Source organism: Vulpes vulpes, chromosome 11 (assembly GCF_048418805.1).
Source record: "Vulpes vulpes isolate BD-2025 chromosome 11, VulVul3, whole genome shotgun sequence".
In the NCBI taxonomy this organism is placed as follows: domain Eukaryota; kingdom Metazoa; phylum Chordata; class Mammalia; order Carnivora; family Canidae; genus Vulpes; species Vulpes vulpes.
In genome coordinates, this window is record NC_132790.1 from 82,206,215 (window position 1) to 82,230,244 (window position 24,030).

Below are 24,030 nucleotides of genomic sequence, written 5' to 3' on the forward strand. Positions count from 1 at the left end.
GAAGGCCTGGAAGGGAAGGCAGACGGCAGCGCGTTTCTTCTGATGAACGAGCTCAGGCCACCATCCATCGCTGGCCTTCATTAGAGCTGCAGAGAGTCATTTTGCATGGGTGTGTGGGCTCTCCTCCCTGCTCTGCTCCAGGGTGACTGATGCCCTGGGGGCCACACCACCCAAAAGTGAGAGGCCCTCTTTTCTTGTGCACGAGAAAAGCAGGAGGCAGCAGGCTTATTATGCATGGTTTCTTCCTTCCTTCCTTCCTTCCTTCCTTCCTTCCTTCCTCCTTCCTTCCTTCCTTCCTTCCTTTCTTTCTTTCTTCTTCTTTCTTTCTTTCTTTCTTTCTTTCTTTCTTTCTTTCTTTCTTTCTTTCTTTCTTTCTTTCTTTCTTTCTTCTTTCTTTCTTTCTTTCTTTCTTTCTTTCTTTCTTTCTTTCTTTCTTTCTTTCTTTCTCTTTCTTTCTTTCTTTCTTTCTTTCTTTCTTTCTTTCTTTCTTCTTCTTTTTTTTAAAGATTTTATTTATTTATTCATGGGAAACACAGAGAGAGAGGCAGAGACATAGGCAGAGGGAGAAGCAGGCTTCCCACTTCGGGAAGCCCGACCCTGGGATCATGACCTGAGCTGAAGGCAGACGCTCAACCACTGAGCCACCCAGGTGCCCCTGCATGGCTATTTCTTATGCACCACTGGTGCCCACTCACTGGTGTGTCAGAGTGGCTGGGGTGATCACATCTCATCTCCATCAGAACTCATGGTGCTGGAGGGCTGGAAATGCCGGGCTCCTCAATTTTAATCGTTCTTTGACTTTCCTCACACAAATGCAAATAGGTGAGCACTGAGCATCATTGCACTCCCAGCCAGGCCTGCAAGGTCGGTGGTGGGTGTTGATTTAAATGATGTCCTTGGACCACTGCATCCCTGTGTGGTTCCCTTTTCTCTCCCTGTGCCCTGTGTGTGTGTGTGTGTGTGTGTGTGTGTGTGTCTCATTGCTGCTGGGTGGGGCAAAAGGGCAGGTTCATGTTGCTGTCAGGGAGGAGTCTGGGTCAGGAGGAGGTGAGGGCCTGAGAAGCAGCTCAGCTTCAGGTCTGGTTATAATGGCCCCAGGGATGCCTGATGGCCAGGGAGTGGACAGGGCAGCCAGCAGTCAGGCCTGGGCCAGAGGCAGCCTCGGAAGTCTGCTTTGCCTTTGCATGCTCACGTGATCTGGTCAGTGTGGCTTGTGCCTACAGGTGTTTGATGCCCAAGAGATCTGGAGATCCCTGGCCGAGGGTGGAGACCCCCAGTTTTCTTCTTGGTTCTCTGGCATATCTTCAGGATCTGAGAGGGTGTCAGACCATCTTAAAGGATGAGGAAATACAGAGATCAGAATGGAGAAGGGAACTGAGATGGAAGGAAAAGAAGACAGAAGAAGAAATTTGGCAAAGGAAAGACTGTGAATGTTTGGGATTTTTGTACCCCAAATGGAAGGCTTTCACTCTCCCCTTACCCTGTTCCTGTTTTGTCTCACCTGTGCAGGCTTCTCCTTCATTGTAGAATGGCTGTCAGTCCTGGCAGCCCAAGTCCCGCATCTGCCATTGAGCCATGCGGAGACAAGAAGTTGTGCCCTGGTGGGGAGGCCAAGGTGGAGAACACACAGAATGAGTAGAAGCTGTGCAGAGGCATGGGCAGGGGGATGCTGTGGGAGTATGTGGGTCACAGGACAGACACTGTTGTCATCCTGTCTTTGTTCTGAAGAACTACCCCCGACCCTGCCCCCCTTGGGAAAACAAGGGCAGTGGAGCTGCTTGCCACCCCCTTCCCAAGGGCTGTGGGTACAGGGAGAGACTCTTGTCTTAAGTTCTTGGTGGCCTCCCCAGAGGGAATCTGAGATAGTAGATGGGAGAGGAACCCATTGCCTTGCAATGTCACAGGAGGGAAGCAGGGTGCAGAGGAGGGCAATACTGGGAGCACTGGGCTTGGGGTGTGGCTCGTTCATCCATCCCTTCCATGCCAGCCTCACATGCTCTGCATGAGCTCCAGGGCACTGAGAGGAACCCCGTACCCAGAAAGCCCAGTGCGGCTTTCTGGGCTTCACCTTGTTTCTGGGGGTGAGGCGGGAGAGCCACTCAGCAATCCGGGCTCCTTCTTGTTGGCCTTCCCTATTGCTTCAAACCCAGCAGGGCCACACGGGATCCAGCTGGTCCTCCGGAGGAGCCCACAGGACAGGCATTTAGTGAGCTCTAGCGGAGGCTGTGGCCCTCCCCAGGTCCCTTCAGGCACAGCGTCTGTGGGGGAAGGAGGCCGCAGCAGGCCGCCTGTCTGTGGTTGGGCAGGGGGTGGCTGAGGAGACGCTGATGTGGTTGGAGGTTTAAATGTGGCTTCTCCATCAGCTGAGGCTGCCAGGGCCTGGTGGAGCCAAACGCATCCTTCAGAGGGGCCTTAGGGTGGGAGACTGGTCGCCGGCCCCGCCCCATTGGGCGCAGCTGAGGACCTCGGGCAGGTGAGAGACTGCGCTGTGGTGAGAGACACCAGGTGAGGGACACCCAACATGGAACCTAACAACAGCCCCTGTGTGGGGACCTCTATGACAGCTTGCCAGAGGCCGCGAGAAGCCCTTGGCGAACAGTATCTCATTGGCTCCCCGTGAATGTCTTGGACGAGATGTGGGCGCTGTTACCTTCATGCGGGGGACGGCTGAGCATGAGCTGTGGGGGTCCCAGTGACTTGCTGAAGGTCGGACAACCGGCTGGCGGTGGAGCTATAACCCCCACCCCTGGGTGCGTCTGATCCAAGTCCAGTGTGACCAGGACTCGGCCACTCTGCAGGCACCCCCCTCCTGCGTGCCATGCCGGAGGATGTGGCGGGAGAGGGACAGGAGACGTGGCACTCCCCCAATGGGCTACTGACACAGGTCCTGAGGGTCATGGGGGGCCTGGCAGGAGCACGTGGCAGCCCAGAGATGCGGCTGAGGGAGATGAGTGAGCACAGCAGCGAGGTGGCAGGTGCCTAGACAGCCGCAGTGGTGGGGCACCTTCCATCCCGAGGCCTGAAGGGCAAGGGGAGGGACCCCGTAGGCAGAGGGGGGCACCAGCCTCTGTCCACTCAGGACGGAGGAGCCAGGGATGTGCCCGGCGTCTCAGTCCCCCGCCCTCCAGGCTCCCGTGCTGAGGGCCCAGCTGGTGCGGTCTCTAAGGGGCTGCCCTCTGGGATGGAACAGGGAGGAGAGGGATCCCCACGGGATCTGGACGAGCAAATGAACACTGTTCCTTGCCTCCTAGGAAGGTTGTCTTTGAGGGAGACACCAGCCTTGTCTGCGTCTTTATTTGCCAAACTCTCAGCATGTGGCCTTGGGTGTTTGTTGGAGGAAACCTTATAGCTTTATTCCAGGCATCTTACCCTCCTGTTGTGGATTGAATCGTGCACCCCTAAACACACCCAAGAAAAGGTGTATTGAAGTCCTAACCCCCAGTACCTCACAATGCAACCTTATTTGGAAATAGGGTCATAATGGATGCAGGTAGTTAACGTGAAGTCCTGCGGAAGTGGGATGGGCCTCTAATCTAACTTGACCGGGGTCCTTGCAGAACAGCCATGTGAAGACAGAAACACGCGGGGACAAAGCAGAGACTGCAGTTGGGCAGCCGCAGGCCCAGCGGCACCAAAGTTTGCCAGCAAACCACCAGAAGCTGGGAAAGATTCTCCCCGACAGGTTACAGAGGGAACGTGGCTCTGTTCACACCCTGATTTTAGACTTTTAGCTTCCAGAACTGAGGGAATACATGTGTGTTATTTCAAGCCCCCCCCCCCCCCCCCCCCCCCCCGGTGGTGGTACTTTGTGGCAGCCTTGGGAAACTAATACATCTCCCAAGAGAGTTGCCCTTTGGTGTCTTGCAATGTTTCTTCGAGAACACTCTAAAGACCTAAAAGCCAAAAGTTACCATCTGATGCCAGAGAGGAATGGGATCCTCTCCAGCCATATACCATGTCTGGGGCTAGGCTGGGCAGAGAGGGCAGCCCTTCAGGGGCTTATCTCCAGCCTGTTCCAGCTCCCCAGCTGCACTGCCCATGCCCCGTCCCCATGCTCTGGTCTGTTGCCCTGTGACCCTTGGTAGAGCCCTCGGAGGGAGGGCAATCAGGGGGCTGGGCCTGGTACATGTTCTCAGGCTGTGCCCCGTGTAGACCAAGTGCAGATGGAGAGCTACCCCAACTCCCTGAGGCGTGCTGCTGTGTTGTGACCCATCTACGTATGCTGTGGCTTCCTTCTGTTTATGGTAATTAATTGCACCTTGGAAAAGAAGAGAAACAGAAAGAGGAGGGGGGGCGGTTACTGCACTGATCTGCACATTCCTTAAAAGAGCAAATTTCACAGTTTGTATTTATCATTTAAATGCCTGTTCTGACTCAGTCAGTCCATCAGTCAGCAGATGGGTTGGACTGGCTCATCTGTTTACTCGGGCTTGTTTCTCTTCCTTACCGGCCACCATGACACATCCATCAGCGGAGACTTCTCTAATAATAGCTTCTCTTACCTAGCATTTTACACTTGGCAAAGACAGTCAATGAGTGTTAGTCCAATGTTGTTGTTAGAATACGCAGAGAGCAGCTCTCTGGGCATGGTCTGGCTGGCTCCTGGGTGCAGGCGGGGCTGCCTCTACCTGTGAGGATCAGGCTTTGATGCTCAGACGTGACTTGCTTGGCATGTCAGTTGTGGTGCTGGGACTAGAACCCAGGACTCCAGAGTTGGTTGAGTGTTTTGCTCAGCGTGGCCGTGTTGCTTTTGAACCATTTACATTGGCACCAGGTGGCTGAGATGGGAGCTTCCGTGGAGACATCAGTGAGGAGGTGATTGCTGTAATCCCCGCGCATGGTGGGGTGGGGGTGGGGGTGAAGCCCTGGACTCAGATAGGTGGCTGAGAATGCAATGGAATGCACAGCTGCGGAAGGTGCTGCAGAGAAAGAGTCCCTGGGGCATGGCAAGTGATGTGATGAGACTAAGGGGGAACAGGGAATCACAGCTAGATGCCTCTGAGGCTTCCCTCCTGGACTCCAGGGAAGGGTGGTTTGGAAAGCTTGGGTGGGGGCAGTGTGCACGAGAGGATGTGTGGTGTAGAGAGAAGATTTAGTTGGGCTGGACACACGGGATGGGATGTACAAGGCTTCCTTGGAATACTTTCTTGCTTTAACCATTTGTAGCTGTGCTGGGTCCAGGCTGGTGATGCCAGAACATGGGTTCTTGAGGCTGGTTGGTGTCCTCAAGAGTTCACACTCAACCAGTTCACTCCAAACCCAGAGCTGGCAAAGTCTCTGTCCCCCTTGGTCCAAGGAGGCAGCTTGAGGCCAATTCCAAGGGGGTAGGGATGACATTCCAGGGAGGCTGGCCAGTGCCAGCAGCCGGAAGTGTGGGCGTGGTGTGAAGTTGGGGGTTGGAAGCTGTTGGTTCTGGGACTCTGTCTCAGGGACTGAGCATCCAGAGCAGGGCCACATGGGCACGTGGAGGCAGGACACAGTTGTGAGGAAGGTCAGGGAAAAGAGCCACATAAGAACTCTGCAGGGAGGCTGGGCTGAGTCCTTGGCAGGCTGCTGTCATGGATGGAGCAGGGCCAGGGGTGCGGGCACCATAGTAGCCAGGGTGGTGGCCAGAGCGCATGGGCTCCAGGTGGTGCTCGGGCTGCCCTGCTGAGCCCAGGTCTGGAGGGCAGCACGGGCATCCCCTCACTGTGGTCAGGGGTCCCCAGCACATTCTGGTCCTCAGCACACTCTGGATGTGGCCATGGGGGAGACTGTTTAACGGCTATCTTACCTGCCAGTTCAAACTCGGTCGTAGGGCAGGGATGTGTGTGTGTGTGTGTGTGTGTGTGTGTGTGTAGATGTGTGTGTAGGGGGTGGTGACCCCTGTGCTTTCATCAGCCAGGAGTTGGGGAAGGAAGGAGGCAGTGCCAGCTGTCTGCCAGGCTCCAGTACCCCTGTCATTTTATTCAGTGCTCACAACTGTCCCAGGGATTCCTCTCTCCTGCCGTACACTGAGGCTGTACATGCAGATTTATCCGCATGGTTATTTGATTAAGCTCTGTTTCCCCGCTTGCCTGCAGGCTCCCTGAGGGGTGAGATGTCCGTCTATACCCTCTGCTCCTTCTCTGATGCCTGCGCAGAACTCACTCCGCCCCTGGCAGTTGCTCAGACAGCTCTTTGCTGAACGTATACCGGAGCCACTTTATACCATCGCGTTTCAGACCTCTCCCAACCATCCCAAGCCCTCGCAAAGGCTCTGGGACGGAGTTGGGGCTTCAGTGAGCTGCCCCTCAGCTCCTTGTGTGTACCTAACAACAGCTTGGCTCATGGTGTGGGTTCCAGGCTTCAGGAGTTCCTGGGCCCGGAGGGAGTACAGGGCAATGACGCATGGCTGTGCTGGCTCTTCAGGGCTTGGAGGGCCCACAGCCTCACCTCTTCAAATACACAGGAGGCACTGCTCCGAGAAGGCCTGGAAGCCCCGATTCCATCTGTGCCTGTTGTTGCATATTGTTACCACCACGGAAGGACGTTGTAAATATTTTCAGCTGAATGTCTGATTAATGTGTCTCCAAAAAGAATGGCAGAGCTGTAAGGAGAGGGTTTATTTATCTCTCTTTCACCATGATGGGTATCTAATTCATCCCAAATGTCAATACATCCCGAGGTGCCAATCCAGACAGAGACAGTTGCCGCCTGCAGAGCCAGGCAGCAGCTGCCTCTTCCTCCACACAGAGGGCTCCGACCTGGCCCCTGACCTGGACCTGCAGGCACAGGCCTCCAGAGTTGGAGGGGACACCCTGAGGGTTTCCCTGTATCAAAACCACTGCAAGGAAATTGTTTCCTGGGAAAATAGGGTCTCTCTGCCAGGGTTCTCATGTGCCTGGGTCCTCGGGTTCTTGCTAGCCCAGCCAGCTTTTTCCAGAGGCCTCCTTCCCCGCATGGCCTCCCTCCCCTCCTGCTCAGTCTTCTCACCCTCTCGGATGTTTGGGGTGGCTCCCACTTCCTTCCCATCAACCTGTTTCTGCTGCCGCCCTTGTTGCCTCTGGGTAGTCACTGTGTTCTCTGTCCCAAGAGCCAGGTGGAGCTCTCCATCCTTCACTCTTCCCCACTACTCACCAGCACCCGGAGACCAGTGTCCCATCGCCCTCTACCTCCACACAGTGTGGAGATGGGCCCACTCATTCCCCACATGCACAAGAACCCCATCCATTCCCTTGAATTTCTGTCTCCTCATGCGCTCAGCCAAAATAGGAAGGTGAGTGTGACTTTGCTTCTTGTCCTTCCCTGGACTAGACCCGAGTCTTTCTAGGGCACCCACCTCTCTGATAGGCTGCTGTACCCTCAACGTGTCACTCCTTGGTCTTTCCAACGTGCAAGGAAGAATGTAGATGAGCTATTATTAGATATTTAATATTGTTGAGTCTTACAGATCTCTTATAGGTGTCTTACAGATAGCACCGTTTGGGTTTTTGCAATAGCTAAGGAAGCTGAAGCTTGGCGTGATTAAGTGATAATAATAATAATAATAATGATAATAATAATAATAATAATGGCATATTTGCAGTGCTTTATCCCCACCCCCTACCCCCAGTCCTGTATATTAGCTGGCTCTAGCCCCATTCCGAGGATAAGGAAGGAGGGAGAGAGGGATGGGGATGGGAAGGAGAAAGAGGGAGGGAGAGAGAGAGAGAGAAGAAGGAGAGAATGAGTGATGGAAGTGGGATCCGGACCCAGTCTGCCCACAGCTGCACCCACTTTCCCCCTGTGTATGTGCCCTTCCCAGCATCCCTCCCTCCTGTGGGCAGGCTCCCAGCGGGCAGAGGCCAGGCGGTGGGTGGAGCTCCCAGAGTTGCATCCCCTGTAGGCATCAGATCTGACAGCAACACATGCACCTCCAGCTGGTTGGCCCCCACGCCACTGTTTGAGAGCAGAAGTGATGGTAAATATTTAATTGTGCTTCCACCATAACTTTCTGCCAGAGCTCTCAATATGCTTTATAAATGCAAATGAGTGCTCTTTTCCTCTCCAGGGAGATGTAAACCTCCTCAAATCACTTTTATTCAGCCCCCACCAGAATGTAATGCCATAATCAGGAGCTCTCTGTGCCAGAAAAGAAACTGCCCTTAATCATATCGAGTGGATGGTTTATGGTTCTGTGGTCTTCTGTCTCCACAGCGGGCAGGATGCAGAGAAATGGATTCCTCTTGCTGCAACTTCTGTCCAGTAGGGTGGATGAAAACATTATTTAGAAACAGTTTCAATTATAGCCTTGGAGCAGGTGACTATGAATATAATGAAGTCTTAGATTATATTAATGGGGTTAACAGGACAAACTAGTGCTTGGAAGGTTTAGAAATGAAGGCTAATTCTTATTTTTGATTCTGAACTCTATTTTGCTTGCTGCCACTTCCTCTGCCTCTTTACCACTACTTCCGCTTGGTCCTGAGGTTAAGGCAGGGGTGATGCGTTATTCTGGGGGCTTTTGTGGCTCCTTGGCTTTATGAGCAAAGCGCCCACCCTGACCCCAATGGCCACAGTAGAGCCCCCAGAAGCCCACATGTGCCTAGTGGGTGGCACACTGGGGTTTGGAGCTACGGCGTCAGGGTGGGAGGCTGTGTGACCTTGCCGAAGGCACTGCTCCTCTCTGCGCCCTGGTCCCCAACTCTGTCAAAAGCGTTCACTGGCTCCTGCTTCAGACCCACCTGGCGGAGGCATTTTAATCATGAAGATGAATTTCTGCAGAGCCTCATGGAGTGTCTTTTGAGAAGCATGTTATGTAAATTCAGTGTGTCATTATGATCATTATTAGTGCTGTGGAGTGGAGATGAGGGGGAGAGGGAGGGTTGCTCCAGGAAGGGCCCAGCCTCCCCAGCTGTCAGAAGAATCAGAGGAGAAAACAAACCCAAGAAGTCTGTTCCAGTGCTTACCTTCCTTCTGATGTGCGCCGGGTAGGGCTCTCAATCCAAACCCAAACTCAATCGGGCAAGAAAATACAGCTTGTTATATTTACTTTACTTCTCTCGATTTGCTTTTTAGACCCCCATTCCCTCAGGGTGGCAGAAATGTGACCAAGGTTAAGGACAGGTTGTGTAGTGCCAAATTGTGGAGGAAGCTGCCTCACTGGTCCTGTCAGCACCTGTCCACACCGCACTCATTGAGACTCCCCATAGCCCGTCTGACCCTTGCTTATATATAGTCCACGCAGGTCCCCTCTGTGTGGTTCTGAGTCCCTTTCATTAGCCCCAGCAGGACCTAAGGCTTCCTCCGCTCTGTCCAAGCCGTATCAGCCTGGTGGGGTTGCTTGCTGCTGTGGTACCATGCTGGCATGCTGGCCAAGGCCCTGTCACCTCTACAGATTCCCACCATCCATTCTCTGGGATGAGTCACTAGGAGACAAGAGCATGGTGAACCTGTTTTCTCAACACAGCTCCTCATTTATCACTTTGATTTTCATTCCCTCCACCCTGCCCATAGGGTGGCTTTCTTCCCAAACCTTTGGTTTATGCCAGGAGTCATTCTGTTTCCTAAGGGTCCCACAATTTTATAACTGTGCATTCTGCATTCATATCTCCCATCTCCTGCCTAAAGCACTGAACACAGAATAGGGGTGCTCAGGAGAAAAAGGAAACGGAGGAAGGAAAAGCCAACACAACTTATGTCTATTTCTCCCTCCTCTGTTTGCTGAGCACTTATATAGCAGGGCCAGTACCTTTGATGCACGTCCTGAGAAATCCAGGTGGAGAAGACACCTCCACCAGCCTAAACAGCACCATTGTGTGAATTTAAAAAGGTGCCCCTCTGGAACAACTGGATATCCACATGATAAAAACAATTGTACATTTGATTCATATCCCCTACCTTACACAAAAATTAACTCAGAATAGATCACAGACCTAGGTAGGAGAAAAACCTTTGTGACCATGGGTTAGGCAAAGATTTCTCAGTATGATACCAGACCATAAAAGAAAAAAAATTGATAAATTGGACTTCATCAAAATTTAAAACTTCTTTTTGAAATAAATATACTGTTAAAGAGAAAAAGATAAGCTGTAGAATGGAAGAAATTATTTGCAAAGTATGTATCAGGTAGAGGACTGGAATCCAAAATATATAAAGAACTCTCCAAACTCAATAATAAGAAATGTGGAAATTGTAAAATCTTGAACACACTGCATCAAATGAAAAAACTACAATGAGATACTACCACGGACTGGTGAAGATGGCCCAAATTAGAAATGACCGACCATACCAAGTTAGTGAGGATGTGAAGGAACTGGACTGTGCACACACTCTCACATATAGCCCCAAACTGGGAATAACAGGTGAACCAGTAGACAAACTGCAGTGTGTCCATACAGTGGAATGCTACTCAGCAACTAAAAGGGATGAACCGCTGATATATACAACACGATCAATCTTTTTTTTTTTAAGATTTATTTATTTATCTTAGGGAGCATGCAAGCAAGGAGGAGGGGAGGGGCAGAGGGAGAGAGAGAGAGAGAGAGAGAAAGAGAGAGAGAGAGAGAGAATCTCCAGCAGACTCCCTGCTGAGTGTGGAGCCTGATGCAGGGCTCTATCCCATGACCCTGAAATCATGACCTGAGCTGAAGCCAAAAGTCAGACTCTTAACCAGCTGAGCCACCCAGGCTCCCACAACATCTAACCAATCTTAAAAAAATATATATATATATCCTAGGTGCAAAAAGCCAGATAAAATATAGTATATACTATATTTATATAAAATTCATATAAAATTCTAGAAAATCCCAGTTAATCAATGTATAGTGATAGAAAGCAAATCAATCATTACCTCAGGACATTGATAAGGTGGGACAGGGCCAGGAGGAAAGGAGGATTTATGAAGGGACAAGACACCTCTGGGAATGATGAATATATTTATTATCTTGATTGTGGTGATGGTTTCACATATAAAATATATGACAGACCTTATCAGATTATATGCCTTAACCATGTGCAGTTTATTGTATGTCATTCCTACCTCAATAAAACTGCTGAAAAAAACCAAAGAGGCTTTTGGTTTTGCTGCTCAGGAGCTCAGGAGCAGCTTTTGGGGAGCAGTTTCCACTGAGAGGTGTGGACTGACAGGGGTCAATAATAGGCTGAAGAGCAAAAAAGAAAAAAAAAAAGAGGTGCCTCGTCCTCGGGATGCTTGACTGCTGTCTGCCAGAAAACTGGTCTTGTGAACAGCAAGTGCATGGTCACTATGTGTCTGGTGATTTTGGTGTGTGAACTGTAGCTACTGCCACGGCTCCCAGCAGCTCCCAGCTGAGTCAGGGTGCCTCTTTCCCTGACTGGCCGGGGGATTAGTAGCCAGGAAGTGGGCCACAGGGACCTGAGAGATGGTGCATTGGTGTGAGTCCTGGCTGAGTCTTGGGGAAGGGGGTGGCATGCCCAGGGGCAAAGGGACCTGCGGGGAGGCTGAGTCTTGGGAGAGTGATGGGGGCCAAGGGAGTCAATAAGAAACCACCCAAGGGTGTCAACATGGTAGGGGACAGTTGTGGGGAGAAGTGGGGACAGACACATGAGGCTGGAGAAGCAACCCAGTGGGGAGGAAGAGGGCAGAAATACATGGCTCAGGAAGGCCAAGGAACAAATTAAATCTGGCTGCTGGGTTGACATAGCTCTGGAAGAGCCTCTGGAAGAGTATGCTGGGAAGAAGCCATGTGTGGGGGAAGAGTATGCTGGGAAGAAGCCATGTGGGGGGTCTGGAGCGATGACTTCATCCACCACAGGCGGCTTTTGGGCTTTCAGGGAGAGAGTAATGGATGTAGCATCAGGATACCTGATGGTCTGAGCCATGGCATCCTGAGGAGCCTCTTCCCCTCTCTGAGCCTTAGGTTTCACAAAGAGGCCCAAGGCTCCTGACACTGACATTTACAGTCCTTAGTAACCCCATAAGCATAAGGACCACTGTCTAGCAATCCTTATGACTCACCAGATTTTCTCTTTTGACCCACAGAAACTTTAATGGACACCAGGACAGCTACTGCAGAGCTGGGCTGGACAGCCAATCCTGCATCAGGGGTGAGTGTCAACCATCCATTCTTCAGTCCTGCTGTGTGGTCCTGGGCCTGTAGGATGGCTGGAGGATCAGAGCCTGCATAGGGCAGGAAATTTGGAGGGATGGAATATAGGTGTGAATGGCTATGTCCCCTGCCCATCCACAGATAGGCAGAACCAGGGGTCTCAGAGCTGAGCCTGCTCCCTAGTGTGGTGTTGCAGGCCATCTCCTGACACAGTCCTTCAGGGGGTTGGCCCCTAGGTAACTGTGTGGGTTTAGGGCTAGTGGCTGCCAAGAGCTGGGCACTCAGGCTGGTGGTGCTGATACAGATCAGAGATCAGAAATCTGTGATGCCCACAGGGCTGCCAAGAGGCAAAGGCATAAAGAGAACTAGAGGTCAGAAGGGCTAATGCTTTCTTTCACCTAGTGCTTGGCTTAGAGAGATATTCTTCATTCATTTGGTCAGTGTTTGTGCCCCTGGTCAAACCCTGTTAATTATAAGAATGGACCAGCTCTGAGGACCTCATGGCCTCCCATGGGTGCTGGAGACCACTATGTTCATGGATAGGCTAAAGGACATCTCTTCTTTGTGGGAGTGGACAGATCAATAGGCAAGTATGGCCCAGAGCTGGAAGTGAGGAACTTAGAAGGGACACACAAGCCTTTGCAGAGAAGGTGCCTGCTAGTTGGGGTGTACAGAGTATGTAGGAGTTTGACAGATGGTGTATGAGGAGTCTGCAAAGATAGTTCAAGTAGGACCCATAGTCAGTTGGAGGGAGAGGGTCATGAAAAGACATGAGAGAGGAGAGTCTGTGTTTCTGAAACATGGCAGGGTATAGACAGTGCTGAGATAGGGCTGGGGTATGAGCTGGAAGGGGGCATGGTGGTAGGACCGTGCCTACCATGCTGAGGCAGCACTGTCGATTCTCTCCTGTAGGTAATGGACAGATCCTGAGCAGGAGAATGACACGGCCACGCTTGCTGACAGGACTGTAGGGAACAGTTGAGAGAAAGCAGTTAAGAGCCTCTCCCAGCTGTCTTGGGTGGGTCGAAGAGAGGGCTGAAAACAGGCTACTTAGAGGGCTGTTAGAGCAAAGCAAAGGAGGAAGGATTGGCAGCATTTGGCAATGGATGGACTGCCGGCAGGGACGAAGCAGGAGATGGAAGAGGAGAGATGAGGTTCAGAAGCCTGGCATGGGTGACTGGCTCCCTGCAGGGCTTAATCACCAGGGGAGGGGGCAGGGGAGTGAGGGGACTCTTCGCTCCAGCAAGGGAGCCAAGTTGGTGGGGGCAGGGCAGTCCATGTCTCCCCTCTCCTTCCCTGCCCTTGGTGATCTCTCGCCTGAGCCTGTCTACATCCTGTGGTGCACGTCACAACAAGGCATAACCAGGCCGTGGCCCCCTTTTACTGTAGGGACAGTTCTAAATGGGACACTAGGGTCCCAACAGGCTCTGCCTACTTCCCAGCTCTCTCTGTCTCCCTTCCAGCCCCAATACTTACAGAACAGCCCTCCCCACCCCCAACCCCCGCCAGGAGCAGGTGTCCTATCTTAGGAGTCAGGAAGGCAAGGATTAGGATGGGTTGGTGTTTGCCGAATCAGGACCCGGGGCAGGGGCCAGTCCTGCCCATGCTGACCAAGTCCCAGTCCTGCTGGGAGCACCATGGGCTACTAGGGAACCTTTCCCACTTCAACCAGGAAATTTACGCCAAACCAATGAGGCAGCAACTCTTCAGGCTGCTGGATATTAGGAACTTGCCACTCTTTTACAAATTACGTTATTGTTTGAAGGCCTGTGTTTTCACGAGGCATCAACATGATTTATGGTTAATTTTCCCCTTGATTTTTGTACACACCACCTGTCTTCTTTAAACTTCTGCTCTCCTTTCCCAAGGAAGATTGTCCTTTAGGAAAACACTCAAAGTCAAGTGATGCCCTTTAGAGACAGCAGCTGGCTGGGCTGCTCCATGTTTGCCCTCCCACTGGTTAGCAGCCACGACTCAGCCACCTTTCCCCCATGCTTTTCTCTCAAGAACTTACAGCCGGGTCCCTCTTCTCTTCGTGCCCTGAGCAGCTTCAGAGCCTGTCTGGTTTATAGTGAGTGGCGGGAGGGTCAGGCTGGCCCTCACCCAGGGTCGAGAGGGAGGAACAGGGACTATGCTTCCATTTCTCACCCTCTCCCCATCACCCACTCTTCTCATCCTAGGCTGTTGCCCCCGATTCTCTGAACACCCCAGTGGTTCTCAAGTGTGTGTCCCTATCCCATCTTGCATTGGATGCTCATGAGCATGTCTATCTAAGCCTGGACCAAACAGAAGCCTTCACCTCCCTTCCCATCTCCCACCAAACAGGTGGGCTCCATTTTACCACGTCGTAGAGGCCAAACACTGGAGCAATTCTTCTCTATCATCTTCAGGCCCATCTGCAGGGACACCTTTGTTGCATCCCTGACCTCGCTGGGTCCACATCCCAGGTCCACTGCTTTCCTCAGTAACACTTGGCACAGTTGCATATTTTGCCTCTTTATATATTCGTGTTGGATTAATTTCTACCCCCCTGGCTTCTAGCACCCTTTTGGTCATACCAAAGGGGTACTCTCCAAGGTAGCTGGGGTCCTGCCTATTTGTGCACCATTGGAAATTGACCACCTAGTTCAGCGCCTGACTTGGCTCATTGTTGCAAGTTTCTGACCTGGGCAGGTGGGTCGATGACAGTGCCATTCTCAGAGATGGGGGACATGGGAGGAGCAGCATGCTTGGGCAGGAAGAGGCCGAGTTCAGCATCAGACCTGTTGAGTTTGAAGGGCACCCATGGAACTGGCTCTGCCAGTGCTTGACTCGTGAGCAGTGGAATCGGAAGGCAGGCAGCCTCACATCAATGGGAGGGGAGCTGGGCATGGCTGTGCCCTCCCAGGGAGCATCTGGAGGGAGAAGAGGTGACAACTTTGGATGAGCAACCTGCACTGCAATGTCAAATACAGAAGGAAGAACCTGGGAAGGAGGCTGAGGAGGCAGGAGAAAACCATGAGGTGGTTCTCTCAGAGGAGCCAGGAGTGTGTCAAGGGGGAGGGGAGTCAGAATTGGCAAGAGCCTCAGGGGTTGGGTGGGCTCAGTTACAGGGCCCCTGTTGGTGACTTGTGTGGAGGGTTTCACAGGGGACAGGAGTAGAAGCCAGAGAGCAAGAGTTGAAGGTCAGCGAGAGGTGAGGCGATGGAGACAGCACTTCATGTAGGGGAAGGAAGACCACACATGAAGATGGAGGGAACGGGGCTGTGGGTCATGTTGGCCTTGCAGGGGACGGGATTCCTTTTCTGCTGAAATGGCAGGACAGAGATCAAGGGCCTGCAGAGAGATATGGGTACTCAAGTTTGGTGACAGAAGCCATAAAACAGAAAATTCTTTCAATGATCTATCTTCTCACTGAGGTTAGAGGCCAGATTCAGACAGCGAGAGTGGGTGGCCATGGGTTTAGGAGGGTGGGGCAGCTTTGAAGGAACCACTGCTAGAGAGCTGGAGAGAGGCATGTTTAGAAGGAGTGTGGTGGCCTAGCTGTGGCGGCGGGCCATGCATCTGCGACACCTCGATCAGTGGGCCCCCTTCAGTTGTCAGATCATACAGGAGGAAATGTGCTGCTGGAATCATCCTGAGGTGTGGATTTGCAAGCACAGAGGGCCTGGTCCTCGAGGACCAGGAGTAGAGGACATCGGTGAGAGGAGGTTGGTGTCTTGTGTCATGGCATCTATTCAGTAAGAAGAAGAGTGAAGCCACAGCAGTCTGACCACTGTGACAAAGTGTAGGGGCCCAGATGGAGGGGTAGAAGCTGAGACTCATGAGACTGGTGGAGGGCCATAGGCCGTGGACTTGAGTCAGGGCTTGGATTTAAGACAGGTAGAGAGTACTTCTGGGTAGTAAAGAGGTCCAGGGAGAGGGGCCAATGTCAGGCATCTGAGAAGCCAGGAGCCTGGGTGGGTGGCCCACATCTTCCTGGGACCCACTGAGGCAGAGACATCCCTCATCCCTACCTTCAAAAGGGAGCAGAGGCCTCAGAGACTCTCTGCAGTCTGGATACCGAGCACACATGCTCACGACGGAGAAGGGTGGGCTGGCATTGTTCTGGTAGCCTGAGTGCTCCCAAAGAACTGAGTTTGCCTTGACCAGAAGGAGCGTAATTCTTCCAGGGGGCCCACCTGGCGTTCCAATGAACCCTATCCACAGGGCATGGCCTGTGAGGCTGGCTCCTCAGAGAGAGGCCGTGGGGTTCTTCCTTTTACGGGGCTCACTGGGTGTCTTCACTGCTGTGCTCGAGAACCGCCAGTTGTGGAGACGAATTGGACTGCCTGCCCCACACAGAGCCCACAAACTGTTTTCAGTTATGTTGCTGGAAAGCAGATCATAATATTCCGTGGCAAAACCAGGAAGGAGTTGTACCCAAATGTTGCTTTCGGATCTAATTGCACCGTTAATTCAAAGCCTTTAGGTCGAACCTGAAGTGGAGGCCACCTGGTGAGCAGAGGGAGAAAGTAACATTTATAAAGTCACAAATGCCAGGGAGGAGCTCAGCTCCCAGCAACTGTATCCCTGGGGACCCTCACTGGTGACACTGGCATGGTGCCGGCTTCTGACATAGCGTCCATGGCTCTGTGAGCTAACCAGGTGTTGCTGTGTGGCCTTCCCCGCTGGCCAGAGGATGGAGCAGCTCTATCTCTATCCCTGGGGCCCAGCAGCAGCCCAGCAGGCGGTACACTCCAATAAATGTTTGTTGGCCCAATAAATGAGGAGAACTCTTGATACTTCTTGCATCTCCAACCCAGGGTTCTGAACTTAGAAAATGTTCAATTTTAGTATATGTGCTGCCGAAGCAAGCATGGAACTTAGAAAATGTTCAATTTAGGTTTACTGTAGCCCAATAAAATGTTTGTCGTAGGCCTCTCAAAACCCAGTTGGTTGTCAGTATCTTTTTAAAGAGCTTACTTCGTGATGCAAATGGTGCCACCATGCCACCATGGTAAGCATGATCAAGGACACCAGGACACCTACCAGAAGGTGCCAGTTGCTTTCAGATGCTGGATGGTAGGTCAGAAAAGCAAGCCCAGGTGCCTCTAATAGTGAGGCTTATTCCACTTGCTTGTTGGAAATCCAGCCCCAGAGTTGTTTTGCTTTTCAAGAGTTTTCTGGGGTTCGCTGTGTACTGGGGCCGCCGGTGGCTTCTGTGTCGGAGGGACATGTGGCCTTAAACATCTACCTGAGTGATCTTCAAAGAGCGCTCTGTGGGCTTCCAGACCCCAGCTCCATCTGCACTGCCCTTGGGAACCCATCTTCATAGCCTGTGACATACTCTGTTGACTACTTTAATATCGGCACATCTTTATGTGCCAATATGGGAAGGGGAATTTGATGGAGGAAGGATGGAAAAAGGAGTCCAGAGCCAAGCCTGATGAGCCTTCAGGATGAGTGTGCTGGGTGTGTGTGCCTATATATATGTCTGTGTATATGTGTGTCTGTTTTTTATCTATATGTGTGTGTATATGTGCACATGTGTATATATACGTGTATGTGTGTATGTGAGCATCTGTATATATACGCTTATATATGTGTCTATGTATATGTATGTGTGTATATATGTATATGTGTGTATGCATATATGTGTGTATGTGTGTCTGTGTATATGTATATATATGTATTTATAGTCACCTGCATACCTGTATGTGTGTCTATATGCGGGTCTGTATATGCATGTGTATGTGTGAAGATAACTGATTTCAATCCTGGAGTTCTGAAAGTATCTTAAATGATGGGAGGGTTATTGGACTTAGTGGCAGAGCTTCCAGAGGAGGCCACTGTAAAGAGGGAATGACACGAATTTAAACACGTGTATCTGGTAAATGAACTCAGTATGTCCTGACACAAGATACACGTCCACGAGAGCAGGACAAGGGCCTCACTGCACAGCCACTCCTTGCTGTCCACATGGACCCCCCTGGACACTTGGCTGTCCTAGGCCGCCTCTTGCTTCCTGTCAGTCATCCAGGCACTCCTGCCGGCTGCCCTTATCATGGGAAAAAGGAAAGCATGCTCAGGAGAGAAATCCACTCTAATAACACCCCATTCGTTCCAAGGCCATGCAAAATCAATTGAAATTTATCTGTCTGATGGATGAGAAGTTCTGGAGGAGCCCTGAAGGCTCTAGGCCTTGGCATCAAATAAACTGGCTCCCATTCCAGCTCTGCAGCTCCCCGCTGTGTGATCTTGGGCTGGGCATTTAGACTCTTTCAGCTCCAGATTCGCCCTCTCCTCAGTGGGGCAAAGATGGCATCTTTTCCATAGATGCGATGAGTCAGTAAAACATTTTCTGCGGTAAACATTCAAGAAGTGTTAGCATAGTACTAACCCTTTGGAGGACTGGATTTTTCTCTTTTCTTTATTTGATGACTCAATCATGTTAATGAAGACAGAAAAGCCCGAACTAAATTAGGCAAATTCAAGAGAAATTTAGCTCTGGGCTAAATGATTTTGTGAATGGAGTTTTCTGGTGTTTGAATTTCAGGCCTTGACAGGGGACAGGCAGGCAAAGGGGATTGGGATTGGTCATCCTTTCTCAGACTGGCACTACCACCTAGGACTTGGGAGCCTTTGGCCTGGTCGCTGATTGCTGAAAGTCACACTTTAATATCGGTCAGGGTTCTCTGGTGGCCAGTGACAGAAAAGCCCAACTCAGTCTTAAAGGAGGTGCCCTACCTGGCTCATGTAACTGAATGGTACAGGGGCTGATGTGGCTTGTGTGGGCTCTCCAGAGGCTTAGGTCTCGTCTCTGCCCCTGCTCATTCTTTCTTTCCCCATCCACTTTCTCCTGTGTCTGCTCTCATGGTGCTGGCTCCATGCTGGGCCTCCTCTAGGTCACAAGAAGTCTGCAGCAGCCCCAGTCCCTACAACCTCGTTCATTCATATCCCCTGGGGAAGAACACACCCCTTCTTGTGGTTGCCTTGGGAAAAGCCCTTGAAAGCAGCTCCGAATGGGCCTGAGGGGCTTGGCTTGAATCCCATGGCTGCCCTGAACTAGTCCTGCACAAGCAGAGCACCCGGTGACCCAACTAAATTCTGTGCCCTACCTCTGTGTTGTGCTGAGCCCACCAGAAGCCCAGGGATGGAGGGCAAGAGGGAGTAAGTCCCCAGAAGGAATTGAGGAATAGCTACCGGAAGGATGAACAGGTGCTAGATGGGGAAAAATTAGAACTCATGTATCACAGGCCGTAAGTGCATGACAGCCATGCACACATTAATCCTCATGACAGCCCCACTTTACAGATGAGGAATCTAAGGCAGAGAATCAGCTGTGAAATTACTTCCAATCACATGGCTAGAAAGTGCCAGAGCTGACATCTGACCTCCTGCAGGCTGCTCTCCTGCTGACCACCTTGCTGTACCATCTTTCCAAATGAAGTGCTGCCCACCGTGGTGTCTCCAGAGGCTGGCTCCAGAAGGAGCTCCTGGGTTGTGTGGCCATGGGCTCCTCGAATGCAGGCTCCCTATATAAATGTTTTTCCCTCACAGCGCGGTAGATGGATGGTATCCTTTTCCTGAGCTGTTACCAGGAATGAATATTGCTTTCTCCATTGAGAGAGGCCATGCCTCCCAGGGAGTAGGCCTCTGACCTCCCCGCTCCTTCCCTCCGTTCCTTCTGTCCCCTGGCCTCCTCAGGTAAACCACTGAGATAAGTCAGAGCTCCCCACCCTGGGCCTCCCACCCACTCTTTATCTTTTTCTCTCGCTACCAAAAGGCCTGTAATTAGAAAACATTAGCAGGCTCCAAACAGCTTTCATACCTGAAACATCCTCTGTAATTGCACTCAGCAGTGCTCTTCCCTGGCTATTAATGTCACTTTTATGAAGCAATGAGGAACAAAACACCCTGAGGCACTTAAAACATTTTTTTATATAATATGCGTCTTTTAGGAATGGAAGTTTAAAATCACCTGCCTGACAGAGACAGTGATAGACAAAGGCACAGGAGCCGGGGAGGTGGGGCCCCAGGGAGAGGAAGACAGTCTACAGAGGTGCTGAGGTGCCCCTGCCACTCTGGGAAGAGTGCTGGGGCTTGGTGGGCTGAGGCCCAGTGGGACCCCAGGAGAGGAGAGGTGGGCCAACTGAGAGGCAAGGGCACCGTTCTGGCTGGCTTCGTCATTTGTCATTGCTCTCTCATGGGGCTTTTATATGAGATCTTCTCTGTGGGCGTGTGTGCGGGCCTTTAACAGAGAGGCCAATAGAATGTCACAGATGGCCATTGTCATCGAGAAGAATAGTTATTATATTGGTGGTATGACCATGTGTGTGTGGGCGGGGGGGGGGGGATAAGGTAGGAGTGGAAGAGGGAGACAAATTAAGGGAGAGATGCTTCCCAGGCTCGCTTGCTGTATTAAAGAACTTTGGGAGTTGTGGTGGGTCACCAGAACCTTACTGTCTGGCAGATTGATCATCTTGCTCTTGGAAAGGGCTCAGAGCCACGATCAGCAGCAGAGCAGGAGAAGTTTCTGTTTGCAGACTCCGTGTGAGAACCCCAGGGGTCACCCAGCGCTCCTTCCCCATTGTGGAGGAGCCTTCATCTGCCCAGGTGGATAGGTGTCTCTGCTCTCCTCTGAAACCTTCCCGAGAAAGGCAGTCGCCCCACTGCATCCCAAGTTCCAACCCTGAAAGCCTCCTGCCTCTGGTACGTGTGAGCCTGAGGACCAAGGGCCTGATGATGGAGCTTCTCAAGTTGAAGGCAGGCGTGGTTCTCAGGGCAGCGGAAGGAAACAGGTCTCCTGACACAGGCACCAGGGCACAGCCGAGGTGGGTCAGCAGAGCCTGAACTCACAGCTCCGGCACACTACCTGCCTTGGTGAAGGAGAGAGATGGGGAAGGGGGACAACTGGGTGGCTCAGTGATTGAGCATCTACCTTCGGCTCAGGGTGTGATCCCAGGGCCAGGGATTGAGTCCCACATCGGGCTCCCCACAGGGGGAGCTTCTCCCTCTGCCTGTGTTTCTGCCTCTCTCTCTGTGCCTCTCATGAATAAATAACTAAAACCTTAAAAAAGAAAGAAAGAAAGAAAAAGAAAGAAAGAAAGAAAAAGAAAGAAAGAAAAAGAAAGAAAGAAAGAAAGAAAGAAAGAAAGAAAGAAAAGAAAGAAAGAAAGAAATGGGGCAAGAGGAAGCTTTAGAAGGAAGGTGAGGCAGTTGCGAGGCCTCACAAAGATGGATAGGTGGAAAACGGAAGAAGGGAGGGCAGAAGCGGCAGACACAGGTGGGCACCCTGAGTCTGGCTCTGGAGGCACGAGCCTGGTCTCTGTGGGAACAGAGCCGCCTTCCAATGATGCCTTTGGCTTTACCTCCCCTCACGGCCAAAGGTTCTAGAATCATCTGGCCCAAATCGCACTGTATGGCAGTCTCCCCTTAGCCACAGTTTTACTTCCAAGGTTTTAGTTACTCATGGTGAGCTGCAGCCCAGAAGCAGAAGAGCCTCCTTCTGATGTATTGTCAGGAGGCCAGTCGTAGCCTAACGCTGTGTCACAATACCTACATCATTCCCCTCACTCCCTCTCATCCAGCGACGTTTTATCATCTCGCAGCATCACAAGAAGGGTGAGTGCCATACGGTCAGATATTTTAAGAGAGAGACGCCACATTCAGATGACTTTTGTTGCAGTAGATGGTTATGATAGTTCTATTTTTTTTTGTTAGTTCTTGTTGTCAATCTCTCACTGTACCTGATTTATAAATTAAACTTTATCCTAACTATGTACACCCAGGAAAAACATATATAGGGTTCGGGACTATTTGCAGTTTCAGGCCTCATCTGGAGGTGTTGGAACAGGAACCCCACGGATAAAGGGGGGTTGCTGTACTTCTGGTGGTATAAAGGAGCAAGCCCAGCATCTGGAATCTAATGTCCTGGGTTTATTTCCATTTTCCCTTCACTTCTTTAACTCCTCTGAGCCCGTTTCCTGCCCTATCACATGGGTAATGTAAGATCTTGTTTGTACAGTGGTTGGCAGGATTAGATATTTACTTTTTTTTGTAAACTCTGAAGCTCAGTCAGTACCACTTGCCCTGACTAGTATTAGTGGTTGCAGTGACTCTGGCTTGAGGGACTTGACTTGCATGGGGTGAGGGTGTGAACTGGTTGAGGGGGCCCTAGAGAAACAAGATCAGCATTCCAGCGTTTCCTTTGGGAAACTGCTCCAACGTGAATACCATCAGAGGGCACACCTTGTTATTAATAACGATGTTATTGTTAACGATAGTGATAACCACCGCTACTACTAGTCCTCCTTAATTAAGCACCAGCTGTGTACCAGGCACTGAAAATTACTTGTCTGACCTCAGCAAACTCTCTCCAGGCCTGTGCAAGCCAGGTGCTATTTCTCCCACTCTACAGAGCAGACACGGAGACTCGGGGCAATTATCCAGAGTCACAGGACTGCTTGGGGGTGTTGCTGAGACTGACCCCAGGCTGGTCTGGACACAAAGTTCACTCTTGTACCTCTGCCCCCAAAGACTTGTGAAGAAGGGATCTCAGAGTCATTTTGTCATTGAGAAATTGGGGAAGAGGGACGAGGAGGGGCAAAGGTTTCCCTGTTTTCTACGAAGGGAAAGAGAAAGTTTGAGAGCCCTGTGCTAATGAGCAGTGCACATTTTAAGCACGACATGAATTGTTTTGTAAAGCAAGTTGTATGGGGAGAGGTGGAACGGATACTTAGTGATGTGTGCAGTTGGGGGCAGGGAGCACCAGGTCCAGGAGGACCTACAGGGATCCAGAGGAGGACACAGGTAGTCCCTGGGGAGGGCTGGCTCCAGGCAGTGATGCAGGAGCCTGGGGGTCAGCTTCCCCTCCTAGACCTCAGCAAATGTTCAGGTAATAGGATTCCTAGGAAGTGAGATGTGTGAAGGGATGGGCCCCCATGAGTTGCTTTGTCCCATCCAGTGGCCTCATTGGCACTTCTGTAGAGCCAGCCCCTGCTCCATTTGAGGTGTTGTTGTGCCGATAGAATGGGGGGGGGGGGGGTCTAGTCGTGGCACATCCTCTTCTCCATGGACCCTGTCCCACTCACCACTCTGGTGGTGGCAGCATGTCCAGTGCACTGCCCGGTGTCACAAAGGACAGCCAACAGGAAAAATGTTGGAGTCAAGATTTGAACTTATCTTGCCGATAGAGAGCTCTGCCTTCAAACTAAGATGGTTAGTGGCAATGGTCTGCATTTACGTTTATACCTGAACAGCTCATTCTGCGGCAACAAGCCAGGAGCGAGCCAGGTGGGCAGTGCCCCAGGTTGGTGGGGACTTGCATGTGGCTGGTCATTTACTCATGGGGACTGAGCACAAGATGCAGAAGCAGGAGAGGCCAGGCTGAGCTTGTGGTATTTGGAGTAATCCAGGTACAAGTCACAGGTGATGGTGGTCCTGGTGTGTGCTGTGCTGGCCTGAGCACATCGCCACAATGGAATCATTCTGGAAGCTGAGTTGTAAAAGAAATATTGGAAAATCTGGAGCATGCCTAGTGCTAGGGTCACTAGGGTGACCAGTGATCATGTTATTCAAAGAATCTTTGTGGACCTGGGAACCTCAACGCAAAGACAATCGGTAGCAAAGTCTGGGAGGCAAAGGAATGAGAGCAAAGCCCTCCCCGGGCTTCCCAGACCACACCCTAGCAGCTGCAGTCCCAGGAAAAAATGTCTTGAAGTGGGTCACACACTGTGGCCACGCTCTCACAATCAGAGGAGAGAGAAGACAGGGTGGAGGGCAGTGTGTCCTCTTCCCAGGCTAGATGTGATTTTCTTGAACCCTGAGAATGAGGATTTTTCCCCAACCTTGAGATGGCAGGAAGCCACGAAATTTAGGGAGACCAGCCTCTTCCATCCCCCACAGCTCGCTCTCTCGTCTACAGGACGGCTCCAGCTGGCCACAGCCAGCCTGGCCCTGGTGCAGCCAGAACTCTCTGCTCTCATGCATCGAGGAGCCCACGTCCCTAGCGGCTGGCCCAGTGTGGTGGCCCAACTTC

General features: G+C 51.5%; 1 protein-coding gene across 3 annotated transcripts in view; it reads left to right on the forward strand.

Moving 5' to 3' along the window:
• EPHB1 (EPH receptor B1) overlaps positions 1-24,030 on the forward strand; it is a 471,107-nt gene that overhangs the window by 169,203 nt on the left and 277,874 nt on the right. For all 3 annotated transcript variants that reach the window (XM_072726912.1, XM_072726913.1, XM_072726911.1), the window contains one exon: positions 11,963-12,027. In XM_072726912.1, coding sequence (XP_072583013.1) covers positions 11,971-12,027 — 57 coding nt within the window. In that variant the 5' untranslated portion in view covers positions 11,963-11,970. The remainder of the gene's footprint in view (positions 1-11,962; positions 12,028-24,030) is intronic.